General features: G+C 40.5%; 1 protein-coding gene across 3 annotated transcripts in view; it reads right to left on the bottom strand.

Moving 5' to 3' along the window:
* The window catches only part of enpp1 (ectonucleotide pyrophosphatase/phosphodiesterase 1), a 275,870-nt gene that overhangs the window by 26,163 nt on the left and 233,757 nt on the right, over positions 1-15,950 (bottom strand). For all 3 annotated transcript variants that reach the window (XM_082146672.1, XM_082146673.1, XM_082146671.1), the window contains 8 exons: positions 15,212-15,321; positions 14,796-14,861; positions 14,486-14,558; positions 14,060-14,168; positions 3,598-3,726; positions 2,495-2,526; positions 2,267-2,394; positions 1,639-1,708 (listed from right to left, as the gene is read on the bottom strand). In XM_082146672.1, coding sequence (XP_082002798.1) covers positions 1,639-1,708; positions 2,267-2,394; positions 2,495-2,526; positions 3,598-3,726; positions 14,060-14,168; positions 14,486-14,558; positions 14,796-14,861; positions 15,212-15,321 — 717 coding nt within the window. The remainder of the gene's footprint in view (positions 1-1,638; positions 1,709-2,266; positions 2,395-2,494; positions 2,527-3,597; positions 3,727-14,059; positions 14,169-14,485; positions 14,559-14,795; positions 14,862-15,211; positions 15,322-15,950) is intronic.

Raw genomic sequence — 15,950 nt, 5'->3', positions numbered from 1 at the left:
TGGTGAACCTGCAAGCGCTGCCCTCGGAGGAGGCAGACCCAGCCTTGGCACTGCTCTGTCCAGTACGTGCTCTCCATGCTTACGTAGATAGAATGCAGTGTTTCAGGACCTCAGACCAGCTCTTTGTCTGTTATGGTGGGAAGCTGAAGGGAAAGGCTCTCTCCAAGCAAAGGTTGTCTCACTGGATAGTAGATGCAATTGTCTTGGCTTACCAGATGCAGGTTCATCCATGCCCCCTAGGGATGAAGGCACACTCTACCAGGAGTGTGACTTCCTCCTGGGCTCTAGCACATGGCGCCTCACTAACAGACATCTGCAGAGCTGCAGGCTGGGCGACACCCAACACTTTTGCGAGATTCTACAATCTCCCCGTAGAGCCAGTGTCCTCTCATGTGCTCGCTTCCATTAGTCAGTAAGTAGGACCTGCTCGGTGCCATCACTTGCTGTGCCATTCTACTCCACGGATTGGATACGTGCGCTATTTCACTCAGATGAGTTCTTCTTAGACCATGAGTTCCTCCTGCATTGTTGATGCCGTCAACAGAGTGCATGCCCGATCGGTCAGCGCTCGTGATTGGCTAGTTGTTTTCCATATGCATCCCGCTCCCGGGTCATATGTGTATTCTAAGTCCTCCCTATGGGTAGGCGCTGTGTTACATATTCCACCTGGGATATCCCACCCAGTGTACCTTGGTATTCCTGCGTTAAGCCTAGCCCTTCGTCCGTGCTAGTCTCACAACAGGGAGCTCAGTCTTGCGCAGGGCACTGGAAGACAGCCGCCCGCTGTGGCGTGATTGAATTGGGACCCCCATTTGGTCATTCACTGACGTAACTCGTAGTGACTGAAAGAAAGGGAAAGTCTCAGTAACATATGTAACCCTCGTTCCCTGAGGAGGGAACGGAGACGTTCCGTCCCTCTGCCACAACCGCTGTACCGCTGGAACGGCCTGGAGTTCAGTCTTGGCTCCTCAGCGGAAAACATAATGCGAGATTGCCAGCGTCCCTCCTTTTATACCTACGCGGTGGGGTGGAGTTGCACTATGCAAATTCCGCAGACCCATGGCATTTTCATTGCCATTGGTTCGGTTTGTAGGACTCGAAGGTGATAGGCTTCTAAGCCTAACCCCCATTTCGTCATTCCCTCCTCAGGGAACGAGGGTTACATACGTAACAGAGACGTTCATCATGTAAAGCAATCGAGTCTCTTCAGAAAATTTTGACTAAACCGCTCAATTCTTATACAACCTCTTTTTGAAGCATCAAAGTGGTATTTGCGTAGCTGTCAATGGAGGGACAGAAAGCTCTCAGATTTCATTAAAAAGATCTTCATTTGTGTTCTGAAGATGAATGAAAGTCTTACGGGTTTGCAACGACATGAGAGTTATTAATGACAGAATTTTTTATTTTTAACACACTTAAGTGCACTTCTATAAATTTTACTTTACAGTACATTTTAAATCATGTTTTGGGAAGGAAGGCTTTTGAACTGCACGTTTCGGCACAATGGGTCAAGAAAATCTGTTGGTAATCAGCTAAAATCATCAATATCTAGATGACTATGCTTGAAATTTGTTTTATATATTTACTTGCATAATACAAGACAAGTGCTTTAAATATGACAGTATTTTAAAAACCAACCTGCATGTTCTTGAAGACATTATCTGAACCATGGAAGCCACCACGGCAGTATTTAATATCACCCGGTTTTCTGTTGACCAAGGTGGGAAAGAAAAATACTTTACAAAATACTTACGTACTGAGTACATGCCAGCTTGAGTGCTGATTAAAAATATATATATATATATATCTTCGGTAACACTTTATTTTGATGGTCCACTTCTACTCAGTTTGCAACTACATGTAAATTGCCAGTGATTAGAGTACTAGTAGAATGTCTGCTTAACATCTGCTAACACTTTATGTTGATGCTCTCCAGAAGGCATTCTACTGACTATAAGTAACTTTACAACTCCATGTCAACTTATTCTAATAACCAAAACTCTAACCTAACAGTCTACAAATACTCTACTGAGAGTTAGTAGAATGCCTAAAGTGGCCTATCGAAATAAAGTGTAACCAAATCTTCAAATGTCTTCAGTCAAGTTCTAGTTACCATTTTGAAAAGGAACGGTTTGCACATTGATCAAAAACATCAAACGGTTAAACACTTTTTTCCCCCACAAGCTTTACAAACACATTAATACTTTGAGGATATTGATTTCCTTCATTATAGCACTCATTTTGACATGACAAGCGTCAAACTCACAGTGCTGCTTGCCACTGCGGCTGCATGTAGAGGTGTGCTCGCTCGATACGGATGCTATTTGCAAAGTGAAGGCGTTTGGGGAGGTGCTCCTTTAGATACGGTCTCATCGGCTGATCAGGTTCTCTGCACTTCAAACAGAAAGAAAGAAGGAAAGAATAATGGTTTCATCATGATTAAGCACAAGATGTGGTCTATAAGTGAGGTGTGGGGATGATGACAGGCTCATACCGAAAGGTTCTTCACCAGACCTTCATAATCAACTGCCAGATGAATACGGGGAAAGAAAATAGATGGATCGTTTGACTTGCATTTAATGGACAAAACACATTTTATAAATGAGTGTTTCTTCAACTATGTGCACTATAGGCCCGCTTTTTACACTCTCTCATGATATTTACACTACCGTTTATTTGGGGTCGGTAAGATGTTTTTGCTCATCAATGCTGTATTTATTTGATTAAAAATATTGTGAAATATTATTACAATTTAAAATAACTTTTCTATTTAAACATATTTTTTTATTTAATTTATTCCTGTGATGCAAAGTTAAATTTTCAGCATCATTATTCCAGTCTTCAGTGTCACATGATCCTTCAGAAATTATTCTAATATTCTGCTCAAGAAACATTTATTATTATTACCACCCATGTTGAAAACAGATGTTCTGTTAAATAATTGTTGTGGAAAATGTGATGTATATTTTTTCAGGATTCTTTAATGAATTCTTTAATGGTTTTTTACTGTCGCATCTGATTAATTTAATGCATTCTTGCTGATTGTTGTTTTTGTTTTTATTTCTTTAAAACAATTATTGTTTTTTTTTCTATATTGTTTTTACATATTTCATTTCAGGTTCTTTACTGACACTGGTAAACAACACTAACTTATACATTATAGTGTTAAAAAATGCTAAAACTTTATTAGGGACAAAATTGTTGGTCACAGTGAAAATTACACCACAACTGTGGTTCAGTCGCAAATTGTATAAAAAATGTAAAACATTTTATATAAAATTATATAATGTAATATAAGTTATTTATGATTATATAACGTTGTATTTAGATTATCATAGTTTTTCTGTCTCATCAATGTTATATATGAAGAATTGTATGTTTTATATTAATGGTATAAATAAATAGTCTACATGTGGAATATGAAAACTAGCAAAAAATTATGAAAAAGCCATTTTAAAGTTATATTGTGACCTTTATACGGCAAACCTGCAAGATGTAATTAAAAATTAATAATCAACTGCTGCAACAAAGTGATTAGTTGAAGAAACACTCAAACAGCAAGGATGTGGTAAATCTATGACAAATCTATCTGCTTACAGGAGAAGAACTCAGGCAAACGTCTGGGCCGGACTCTCGCCGCAGGGCCCTGGATGACAGTGATGTCATCAGTGTTATCCAGATAATCGGAGACGTATGCAGCTTTCTTACATGACGCTTCTTCCATCCCTGCATGTTTTATAGACACAGAGAAGGACAGAATCATTCGAAATGAACTTATATTTCACAGGTTGCACATTTAATTTTGTTCATGAATTCATGATTTATTCACCCCAAGGTCAAGGCAAACAAGTATGAATTCTTTCTTTCACAAAACAAAAGTGTGAGTAAATACAGTGAGTAAAGTTATGGGATATAAGTTTATTGATATAAAACATTTCACCAAACTTAATGTGTTCCCTTTAGTATTATAAAATTCAACTCTTGTTTCTCTCATTGTTGTGTCAAAGGAAGCATATAATTCACTGACAGTAAAGGCTTACAGTAAAACCTCCAATTCTCTCATAATATTCTTGAGCGAGTACTAATTAAACATCAGTGATGCATCTGAAGTGCAGCACATCAAAATATACAAGCTCAGTATGCATTCACAATCACTCCAACCACAAAGGCAGAGCGGCACAGAAAATGAAAAACACAAGAGTCAAAATTAGTATGCTAGCAAGCCTCATGGCGTACTTGAAGGGCAGGAGACACATGTGCAATCCCACACGCCTTTAATTTGCCCCAATCTCAAATGGAGACACATGTCAAACAGATGTCACTGCTGTGCTAATGAACTTCTGTGCCCACCCAGTTAAGTGGGAACCAGTGATATTTTAGCATCATTGAGATACTATTATATGTTTTATTAATATTTTGAACTAGCTTTATTTTTTTTCTGTTTGCAATTTAATTTTAGATAAAGTTCCCAGGAAATCAAAATTTTGCTTTTAGTATGAATGTGTTAGTCTTACTGTTATCTTTAAGCTAGTGTGCTCCAAAACAATGATAATGACAAAATAGATGCATTCAAAACTTACAGTCTCTCACTTCGGCCAATATGTCTTAATGATTTTGATGACATAGTTCTCAGTATCAAAGTACTGAGACTGCTCTCATTAGATTTACAAATGATTTGCTCTTATCCTCCGATCGTGTGGTTGTATCTCTCATCATCCGGTTTCATCTCTCTGTTAGTGTTACTGGATCTTAGTGCTGCATTTGACACTATCGACCACAACATTCTTTTGAATAGACTCCAAAATTATTTTGGCATTAGTGGAATTGCATTAGCATGGTTTAAATCATACTTATCTGACCGTTATCAGTTTGTAGCAGTAAATGAAGAGATGTCATATCGATCACAATTTCAGTATGGAGTACCACAAGGCTCAGTACTAGGACCGTTGCTTTTCACTCTGTACATGCTACCCTTGGGAGATATCATTAGGAAGCATGGGATTAGTTTTCACTGTTATGCTGATGATACTCAGCTCTATATTTCTTCACGCCCTGACGAAACTTACCAATGTACAAAACTTACGGAATGCATAGCTGATATAAAAATGTGGATGACTAGTCATTTCCTACTACTTCATTCTGAAAAAAACAGAGTTTCTAATTATTGGGCAAAAAACCTCTGCACGTACTAACCTAGAATACTGTCTAACACTTGATGGCTGCTCTGTCAAGTCTTCGACGTCGGTTAGGGACCTGGGTGTGCTCTTTGATACCAATCTTTCATTTGAAAGCCAGGTTTCTAGCATCTGTAAAACCACATTCTTCCATCTTAAAAATTTATCTAAATTACGACATGTGCTTTCAATGAAAAATGCGGAACAGTTAGTTCATGCGTTCATGACCTCAAGGCTAGATTATTGTAATGTTCTACTAGGTCTCTACAAAGTCCAGTTGGTCCAAAAACGCAGCAGCTAGAGTTCGTACTAAAACCAGGAAGTATGACCATATTAGCCCCGTTCTGTCAACACTGCATTGGCTCCCTATTAAACATCGTATACATTTTTAAATATTGCTGATTACTTACAAAGCACTAAATAGTTTAGCTCCACAGTACTTAAACGAGTTCTTAATGCACTATAGTCCTTCACGTCTATTGCGATCTCAAAATTCTGTCCACTTGTTAATACCTAGAATATCAAAATCGACTGCTGGCAGTAGATCCGTTTCCTATTTAGCACTTAAACTTTGGAATAGTCTTCCTAGCATTTTTCGCACAAACAAAAAAACACATTTAAAAAAAAATTAAGTATTCCAATTTTAGATGTTTACAAAGATCCTTCTATTATCTATTGAATTCCAGATTCATATTTAAAATATCAGTAAGCTTAATATATATAAAAATCACAATTTATTGGGTACTTTCAATTGGGAGGGGGCTGTCCCGAACCCTAACCCCTAAATTTCAACTTGTGAAAATGATATTGAAATGTTTTATTTTATTTTTTTATATTTTTTTATATCGGTTTGATTTCTTTTAAAAAGTGAAGTAAAAAAAAAACAATTATTTGATATTTTATTTTTAAATCGTCAATTAGCTGAGACTGATATTTTAACCACACCCCTACATTTTTAATTAGGAAATATTGCTGTGTCCTTCTCTCTCTCTCATAGCCTCTCTTTCATTGTAGATAGGTACCATCATGTGGAGAGAAATGTGCTCAAAAGTCTGAAAATCTCTCTGTAACTTTAAGGTACGTCACTACCAAACACCTTTTTTTCTGCAATTAAGCACACTTTTTTGGGTGTTATTCCATAAGTTCAGAACTGTGCTAGGTAACCTGGTTATCATCTTTGAACTAGGCTCAAAAGTAGGCTCACTACCGAAACAGTCACTACCAAAACGTGGTGAAGTTTCGGTTGTGACATCATGGTTTTTTGAGTGTTATTCAATAAAATTTAGTTTTTGTGTGAGTACAACTTTTCAGAACTGTGCTAGTTAACCATGTGCTGATTAGCATCTTTGAGTTAGGCTCAAAAGTATCTAAAATTGTCACTACCGAAACATGTCATCATTGTTTTGGTAGTGACAAAAGGGAACACATAATCATTTATTTGGGGGAAATAAACAAAATGTTAGTACAGTTATGCAAATCATTAGTATCTTAGTATGTTTTAGTAGTGTTTTAGTATGCGAGTTAAAATTCTGTAATGTGATGTGGTCGCTACCAAAACATTACTGTCACTACAGAAAATGTGCCATCACGACCGTAACATGCATGTTTTGTCTAAAATAAAGTATACTGAATTATCAACTAAGATGTTATTATAGTGTTTGGTTCAATGTATATTCAAACTAATGAATCCATAACTTTGAAATCAGTATGATTAACTTAATGCCTTTTATAAAGAAGGATTGGATTCAAATTACAACAAATCTTATAAATTACACTTGAAAAATATTGTAAAAATTGTAATTGTTATTGATTTACCTGTGATTTTTTTTTTTTTTTTTTTATAGCAAAAATATATTTACAAGGTAGATGTACACAAAATATTAATAGGCCAATATAAGCCTTCTTATGAAATTATTTATTATTGTTTTTCGGTAGTGACAAATTTGGGGAGAGGAAAAATATTCCAAAACTTTCTGAAAATACAATATGATAATTAACTGCACAATTACTAGAAATGTGTACCTTGGATATTATACAATTTGCATACATACAAAATTTGTGAAAAAAATAAATAAAATTCAAGACGTTTCCAACTCTGACTTTGAACCAATTCTGTAGAATGGCCCATAAATGACCTAAAATTTATAACTTTTTACAACAAAAATGAACCATCACTGAACTAACTTAAGCTAGACTATGATGCTATTTTCTTCAAGAAACAAACTTTGTTGCATTATTTTCCTGTTATCACTGTAAAGCTGCTTTGAAACCATCTGTATTGTAAAAAGCGCTATATAAATAAAGGTGACTTGACTTGACATGACATGTTGCACTTCAGCTTCTCATCAGATTTTCTGTCCAATCAAATGCTCTCTAGAATCTAGTCCTGCCCCCTACATTATAAATAGACGTGGAAGCTACGGCTGAAGTCGTTCACTTGTTCACAAATTTACTATTTTCTACATGGCGAATAGCACATAGTGCACTATAAATCACCACATTTTCATTAAAAGGGGTATGTTATAGCTCTTGCCATAACATCGTCCAATTAATATTTGGTCTCATGTTGAAGTTAAAAGTGCACTATGCAGAAAAAAGAATCCCTCTCAATCATTACTTATGATCCACTAGAACCTATTTGGCACTTGTGTCTAAAATACTCTGCCTGTATTTCTATTTATTTTATTTATTTTATTCTTCTATTGCTGTGCTCGGGATTTTCTTGACTGTAGCCTTTTGCCAGTGCCTCCAAGCTCAGGAAGCTCATGTCTCGACTCTTGCTTGACTGCTATCTGTAACTCGAAAGATTACTAGGCATTGTAATTATGTTTATATGATGACAATTATTGTTTATTAGCGAACTGGACTGAAGATGGCTGGTTACACTTTATTTTGATGGTCCATTTTAGACATTCTGTTGACCAAGTAACAAGGAAATTATGCTTTTTGGCTGTTGTTCCGCATTTCGGCTGTTGTTCAGCTGAAGTCAAAGTGCGGTATTCAACAACGTCAACAACTAGAGGATGAAGGACATCATGATTGGATTTGTGTTTTTGTTGTGTCGTGGGTAGATGTACAGTACTGTGCAAAAGTCTTTGGCATGTTAATACCCCACCCCCCTCCCCCCTCCCCCCTCCCCCCTCCCCCTCGTTAGTTTTAAGTCAGTTATTTATATATTTTGCTGTAGTGTGTCAGTAGGAAATATCAGTTTACATTTCCAAACATTCTTTTTGCCATTAATTGTAATAATCCAGTGAGATTTGTGTATGCACAAGGCGACAACAGCCGGTATGATCTGATCTCACCATCATCGAGTCCGTCTGTGATTACATGAAGAAACAGAAAAAACTGAGACAGACTAAATCCAGAAGAACTGCGGGAACGTCTCCAAGATACTTGAAGAAACCTTCCTGCAAAGCTACCTGAAAAACTATGCGCAAGTGTACCTGGACAAAAGCCGTTTTAAACGCAAAGGGTCGTTACACCATATATTGATTTGAATTAGTTAATAGAAGTTAAATCATAAATAAATTCAATTTGTGATTTTATTTTTGAAAGCATTCTCACTTTACAGCATTTTAACACAAGTGCCAGTTCTTTTCACAGTACTGTAGCTTTGCAGGAAAGTTTCTTCAAGCATCTTGGAGACGTTCCCGCAGTTCTCTTACGAGAGGTACTCTCGTACTGCGTAAATCTTACGCTAGGGGGAAAATCTCTTTTCCGCGAGATACTGAAGCCAAAAATTATCCTTAATTTTGAAATAATGTAAAACGCGTTGCGGCAGCATGCAGACACAGGCGAGACGGCTTGTGCGCCTATTGGCTGCCCTGCGGCAACTGCAGCAGCCTATCGATAAGGCCCACTCGTGACGTCAGCTCCAATGGGGGCGCTTCGCGCCCAATACGTCACCTCCCGCCAGAATGGGCGTGGTCTAGGGCAATAAACATAGCTTCGAGAGGCTAGCTTACTGATTTTTCATCTCTTCAGCGAAGCTCTCGCATCGCTGGATCCGGAGAGAAGCCGCGCCGTCTGAAGAAGCCTTTCAGCGGGACGAGTCGACACTCTGAAGCCGCTGGCCGTGCCGCCTTCAGTCGCCTTCCTGCTGCGCTATCCGGCGTTATATCCTTTCTCTGCTACTGTGTTTTGTGTATGTGTGTGTGCTCGCCGCCGCGACACACACTCTCATTGCACTAAAAGAGCCGGGCGTCTTGATCACGCAGCTCTCGCGCTCGCTGACGGCGACCGCCCTCATTGCGAGCCAGTTACTGCCTATGGTGACTCTGAGGACTCACCTGGCATCCTTCTCCGAGACTGCTCCTCCGCCCCCCCCCAACCCGCAAAGCTCGCCGGTTCGCCCGCTTGCCTTGCCTGCTTGGGGGATGATACCTGCTCTCCCTCTGTTCGAGCCGCGCAAACCGCGCCGTTCACAGGGGATGTCAGGAGCGGACGGTCACGGGGCTAGCTTTCTCTCTCCCTCTGTTCGAGCCGCGCAAACTGCGCCGTTCACAAGGGAGGCTGGAAGCGGACGATCGGGGTTAGTTTTTCTTTACGTTACAAGAAAGCTACCCTGCCCTTGCGCCCCATTCACGCGTCACTCACCGGCGAAAAGAGAACTCAGTTCCCTGATTAGGCGACTGGAAATATCAATATTGCAGCAAACGAGCCTGTTGTAACACGCACGCTTGCAAGCAAACGCCGAAGAAAACATGTTGACGCTCTCTTATATGCTCATGCATCTATACACCTTTGTGTTCCCCCCTGTGGCTCAGTGGCGGAATCTTAGGTTTTTCGCACGAGAGACCGGGGTTCGAATCCCGGTCTAACGGCAGATATATTATGCCGCCAATGCTTCGCTCTGTCAGTTCCCTGAAAGGCGACTGCAGATGTGCATTTTGCAGCCAACGAGCGCGCTGTACAACCCGCTCGCCTGCACCCAAACACCGTTTCTATGGTTCCCGTGCGTCACTGGCGAAAGGAGAAAAGGGTGTTTTTAGCCCCGCTGCGGCCGGGCCGACCTCCACTCCTGACACATTTCTCATTCCCCTCTTAAGTTCAGGTGACTGGAAATGTCAATATTGCAGTGAGCGAGCCTGTTGTTTTGCACGCACGCCTGCAAACAAACGCCAGCATGTTGACGCTCTTTGATAATACTCGCGCTACTGAATGTCTATGTGTCTTCCTCTGTGGTCCAGTGGTAGATCATCAGATTTTCGCGCGAGAGACCCGCGATCGAATCCCGGGTCTACCGGCAAAACACATTTTTTGCCGTCAATTCTCGCTCTGGCAGTTCCCTGAAAAGGCGACTGCAGATGTGTATTTTGCAGCCAACGAGCGCGTGGTACAACCCGTTCGCCTGCACCCAAACTCTGTTTCTATGGTTTCCGCCTCTGAAGTTCAGACGACTGGAAATGTCAATATTGCAGTGAACAAGCCTGCTGTAATACACGCACGCCTGCAAACAAACGCCAGCATGTTGACGCTCTCTGTTTCTATGGCAACTTCTCGCTCGTTCAGTTCCAGTAAATGCGACTGTTCCAGTGTATTCTGCAGTAAACAAGTCGGCGAAACAGCCCGCTTGCCTGCACACAAACGCCGCTTTTACGGCTACCCAGATAAATCCCATAAGAGTGTATTTTCTGGTGTCCCGGCCACGGCCGATGGTGTTACGAATGTAGACGAAATTCCTACACACAAACACAGCCCGTCACACAGGGCTCGCGCACATGAAATCGACCCAGGTCGATTGCGCATTAAACGTGGTAAATGTGCCCACTGCCCAGTGCCCACAAACACTACGTTCCGCATATCTCAAGGTTTCTGTAAAAACAAAACCAACGTGCATTCGCTCTGCTCAGGCGGACAATGCTCTCAGTGTTGTAAATGTGCCCGCTATCCCGCGCCCACATTCACACATAGACATGACAGGTCCTACGGGACTTGCCCAGCCCTCCCCTCTCGGTTGACCACCGCAAAGGAGTCGAGCGCGGGCAATCTGCCCGCTGTTATCAGCGCGCCCCCTGCCTCGAAGCGCGACGCTTATGTTACAGCACACCGAAGCCCCTCTGTTGCTGAGCGACCAGAGCGCGCTCCGCATTCAGCCCCTAGCCATTCGTGCAGATGCATGGGCAAGGCTACCCGGGGGTTTTGAAGTGGGTGCTAGACATTATAGAAAGAGGCTATTCGCTACAGTTTCGCCGACGCCCTCGCCGCTATGTGACTCGTTTTGGCATCCGCGCCCAGAGCTGTGGTCCCTTCATGTTTGGGCCATCAACGGGTACCCGCTGACCTCCCCAAGCGGAGTGTTAAACACGATCACGCAGGCTAGAGCTCCGTCTATGCGACGTCTCTATTCCTCGAAATGGTCAGTGTTCTCCAGCTGGTGCACAGCTCGTGGCGTGTCGCCCCTAGACTGTGGGGTGACGGAGGTTCTCTCCTTCCTACAAGAGCTGTTGGACAAGGGCAGGACCCCTTCCACGCTCAAAGTGTATGTGGCGGCCATAGCAGCGTTCTCAAAAACAACGCTGGGTCAGTCAGTAGGAAGGAACGATTTAGTCATCGTCTTCCTTAGAGGAGCTAAGAGACTGAATCCTCCCAGACCTCCCTCAGTCCCTGTATGGAACCTTTCTACAGTGCTGGAAGCCATGAAAGGTGACCCATTCGAGCCTTTACAGACGATTGATCTTAAACACCTGTCTTTCAAGACAGTGTTTCTTCTGGCTCTCGCTTCAGTGAAGCGCACAGGGGACTTACACGCGCTCTCAGTAAGCGCGACGTGTATGGAGTTTGGGCCTAATGACTCAAGAGTTATACTCAAACCTAAGCACGGTTATGTTCCAAAATCCCTCAACACACCGTTTAGGGCGCAGGTCATTCCCTGTCAGCCTTACCGGTCTCTGACGAGGAAGGAGACGCAAGCTTCCTTTGCCCAGTCAGGGCATTAAGAGCTTATGTGTCTCGCACGTCTGTTTTCAGACAGACAGAGCAGCTCTTTGTTTTCACTCTACGGACGTTCTAAGGGACTTGCCGTGTCGAAACAGAGCCTATCCAGTTGGATAGTTGATGCTATAGCGCTGGCTTATACCTCTAAGGGCTTACAGTGCCCATTTGGAGTCAGAGCACACTCCACGAGAGGCGTGGCCTCGTCGTGGGCTTGGTCTAGTGGGATTGCCTTGCAAGATATCTGTATGGCGGCAGGCTGGGCCTCCCCGTCTACATTTATAAGGTTTTATAACCTAGAGGTTCCCGCCTTGCAGGCTAAGCTGCTTTCGGTCTAAAATCGGTACTGTCTGCCCTGATGTGTTCGGGCCAGAATACTGAAACTGCTTGAGCAAATGCTCGCTGTTGGATCGCGCAGCTCTATGGGCAGTGTGTAAGACCCACTATATTCGTCAGTCCAGGCCGGGGGTCGCCCTGACTGTACGACACATCATCAGTATAACTGCTCCTTATAAGATGTTATATTATTACAGGAATGATGCTATTCTAGCCACTCTTTCCTAGGCTCTCTGTGAGTCCCTTATGATCATGTACTATATGAGCCCGGGCACTTGCCCTTGGGACTTTGGTGCTGGATCTTAGCATGCACGGCGTTTTACACTGTTTCCCCTAGCGTAAGATTTACGCAGTACGAGAGTACCTCTCGTAAGAGAACATACTCGGTTACTAACGTAACCTCGGTTCTCTCTAGAGAGGAAACGAGTACTGCGTATCTTGCCGTGCCTGCACACGCTATGGTTCGCTTCGGCGATGAAAAACCAGTAAGCTAGCCTCTCGAAGCTATGTTTATAGCCCTAGACCACGCCCATTCTGGCGGGACGTGACGTATTGGGCGCGAAGCGCCCCCATTGGAGCTGACGTCACGAGTGGGCCTTATCGATAGGCTGCTGCAGTTGCCGCAGGGCAGCCAATAGGCGCACAAGCCGTCTCGCCTGTGTCTGCATGCTGCCGCAACGCGTTTTACATTATTTCAAAATTAAGGATAATTTTTGGCTTCAGTATCTCGCGGAAAAGAGATTTTCCCCCTAGCGTAAGATTTACGCAGTACTCGTTTCCTCTCTAGAGAGAACCGAGGTTACGTTAGTAACCGAGTACGTTCTTCTGGATTTAGTTTGTCTAAGTTTTTTTCTGTTTCTTCATGTAATCACAGACGGACTCGATGATGGTGAGATCAGATCATCCTGGCTGTTGTCAGATTCCTTGTGCATACAGAAATCTCACTGGATTATTACAATTAATGGCAAAAACAATGTTTGGAAATGTAAACTGATATTTCCTACTGACACACTACAGCAAAAGATAAATAACTGACTTAAAACCATTTTTTAAGTGCTATAGAACACAACGCCGCAGACAACAGTGACAGGAAAATTAGCTTTCTGTATGTTTATGTTAGTTTTGTGGCATAAATATATGAAAACTGTGTATTTACATGGCTTTTTAAAAAAGGTGGGTGCTGTTTCGTATGGCATATGTTCGGCCAATCAGCCTACACTTAAGTCACTGGCAGTTCAGGTTGTGCTGGTTTAGACCCCACTCTGAAGTAGGAGCTAATTTAGTCCCCCCAAAAGGAGTTCCTTTAACTAAACTCATTCCCAGTTCCTCTGGTGTGAACATACCAAAAAGTACTTACTTCTGCCAATAGTTATAGGAACTATGTAAACATTCCTCCCGTGTGAAAGCCCCTTAACTCAATAATAAGAGTTAGTTGGCATGTAAGTGCGACATTACTTGAGGGGATCATCAAAATAAAGTGTTACCAGATGGCTAAACTTGCTCACAAATTACAGTCAGTTATCTAACTATTAGCATAACTGTTTGTTCATATACAAACACACACAAAATGCAATTTATGCATTATAAACACAATAAACCATCACAGTACTTACCGTGGTCAGACACCAGAACCAGGTTGACACATTTGTCCAACTGTCTTTCCTTGAGGCCCTCCATCAACATCTCCATAAGTCTGTCAACATTCAGCAAAGCCTCAATTACCTGAAACACAAAAATCTATTACAATTTTGAATGAAAACACTCAGCACCAGCATACTGATTATGTACAGTATTTAAGAGTACGACATATAATGCTGGCTTTTATGTTTTTTTCTTTGCAGTTATGAGAGAAAAACATTGATAGTTATATCAATCATTGCAAATTATCTAGTATTGCAATACACTTCAACAACAAAAAAAGTAACAATGACTGTGTTCATTTACTGTTTCATATCCTAAATCAGACATTTGCCCCCAAAATAAACGGAAGAAATTGAAGTTCATAAATGTTTTGCACATGTGGTTTGTCTTCAGTGTACCTGGCTACTCATTGGTCCATGTTGATGACCCGCAGCATCAGGCTCTTCAAAGTATAAGGTGTAAAAATCTGGCCTAAAACACAGTATATACACTGAAAAAAAACTACAATCTAAATTAACTGATTTTATTTAAGTAAAAAATATTATTTAACATCACCAAAATACATAAGTTTATATCAACAAAGGGTTAAGTAAGGCAGAAATAGCTCTTTATGGTAAGAATTGCATGTTTTTCCAGTCTAGGCAGAACAACTAAACCAGTAGGCCTAAAACAAAATAACCAAAAGGTAATGGAAATAAATAGCATTACCTTTCTCCTTCAGGTAAATGCAACCATTCAAAGATTTTGTGGATCCTCTTTTCAAAGGGAATTTTCCTTTAAAAAAACAACAACAACAGTATATCTTTGCTCTAGGAGTGTTCAGAACAGCTATTAATATATTTATAATTATAGTTAATATATTGATGCCTGTTATTTAAATCATCTGATCTTTCTAACTATTGATGGTTGTTACTAAAAACCCTGATATATTCTATTGTGTTCAGCAGAAGTCTACATGGAGTGTAATGAATGTATTACACTGTGTAACCTTTTTTAAAGGGTTCAAAAGCTAGTTTTTGTTGTGAATTACAGTCAGTCCTCACAACTCTAATGTGTTGTGCTTTTAAAACGTTGGAATCCAGTTAATAACAATGTTAAAACAATGTGGTATTGTAAATATCCACCTGTCATACTTCACCCAGAAATTTGGGTATATTCCGTTGACTTTCACATCGGATCCAGGCCAGAAGAAAGTTGCCGTTTTTAGTTTGTTTTTCATGGCTGTGAGCCAAACCTAAAAACAATCACAGGAAAAAAATTAATGAGAGTGCTGACAAAAAATGAAGATAAAAAGATAGAAAAAAAAGAAAAGAAAAAACACCTGCAAGCAAAGAAAGACGAGTTTAGAAACAACATTTCTGCAAATCTGCTTTTTAAATGAACTTGATTCATGTTGAGGCAGTGTTTTTTAATATCAGTGATATAGATTTAGTAAATATTTGTAATAAACTTGAACTAAAATGAAATAAAAAAAATATAACAATAAAATCTTTGGTAATTTTGTTGTGTTTTTTTTTATTTTTTTGTTGTTGTGTAATTTTTATTCTTTTTAAAAATATGTCTATATATTTTTATTAAGTTTGAGTTTTTAGTCTTAGTTTATTTAGTTTTAGTGATATTAGTTCTTCAACTTCAACTAAATGAAAATTAAATGTTGCTAGCTGAAAAAATAAGTACAAGATTTTTTTATATATATATTTTTTTATATAAAATTTCCTTTCAGTTAATGTTTATTTTATTTCAAGTAATGAAAATGTTTTTATGGTTTTAGTCTTAGTTAAGGAACTGGAAATCCAGCTTCATTCATTCACAGTTCCTTTGGAAGAACAAAAATAAAAACTACAAATGGTCGCCTACTAGGGA

Source organism: Leuciscus leuciscus (assembly GCF_965113295.1).
Source record: "Leuciscus leuciscus genome assembly, chromosome: 19".
Classification (NCBI taxonomy): Eukaryota; Metazoa; Chordata; class Actinopteri; order Cypriniformes; family Leuciscidae; genus Leuciscus; species Leuciscus leuciscus.
This window is presented reverse-complemented; position numbering and strand designations above follow the sequence as displayed.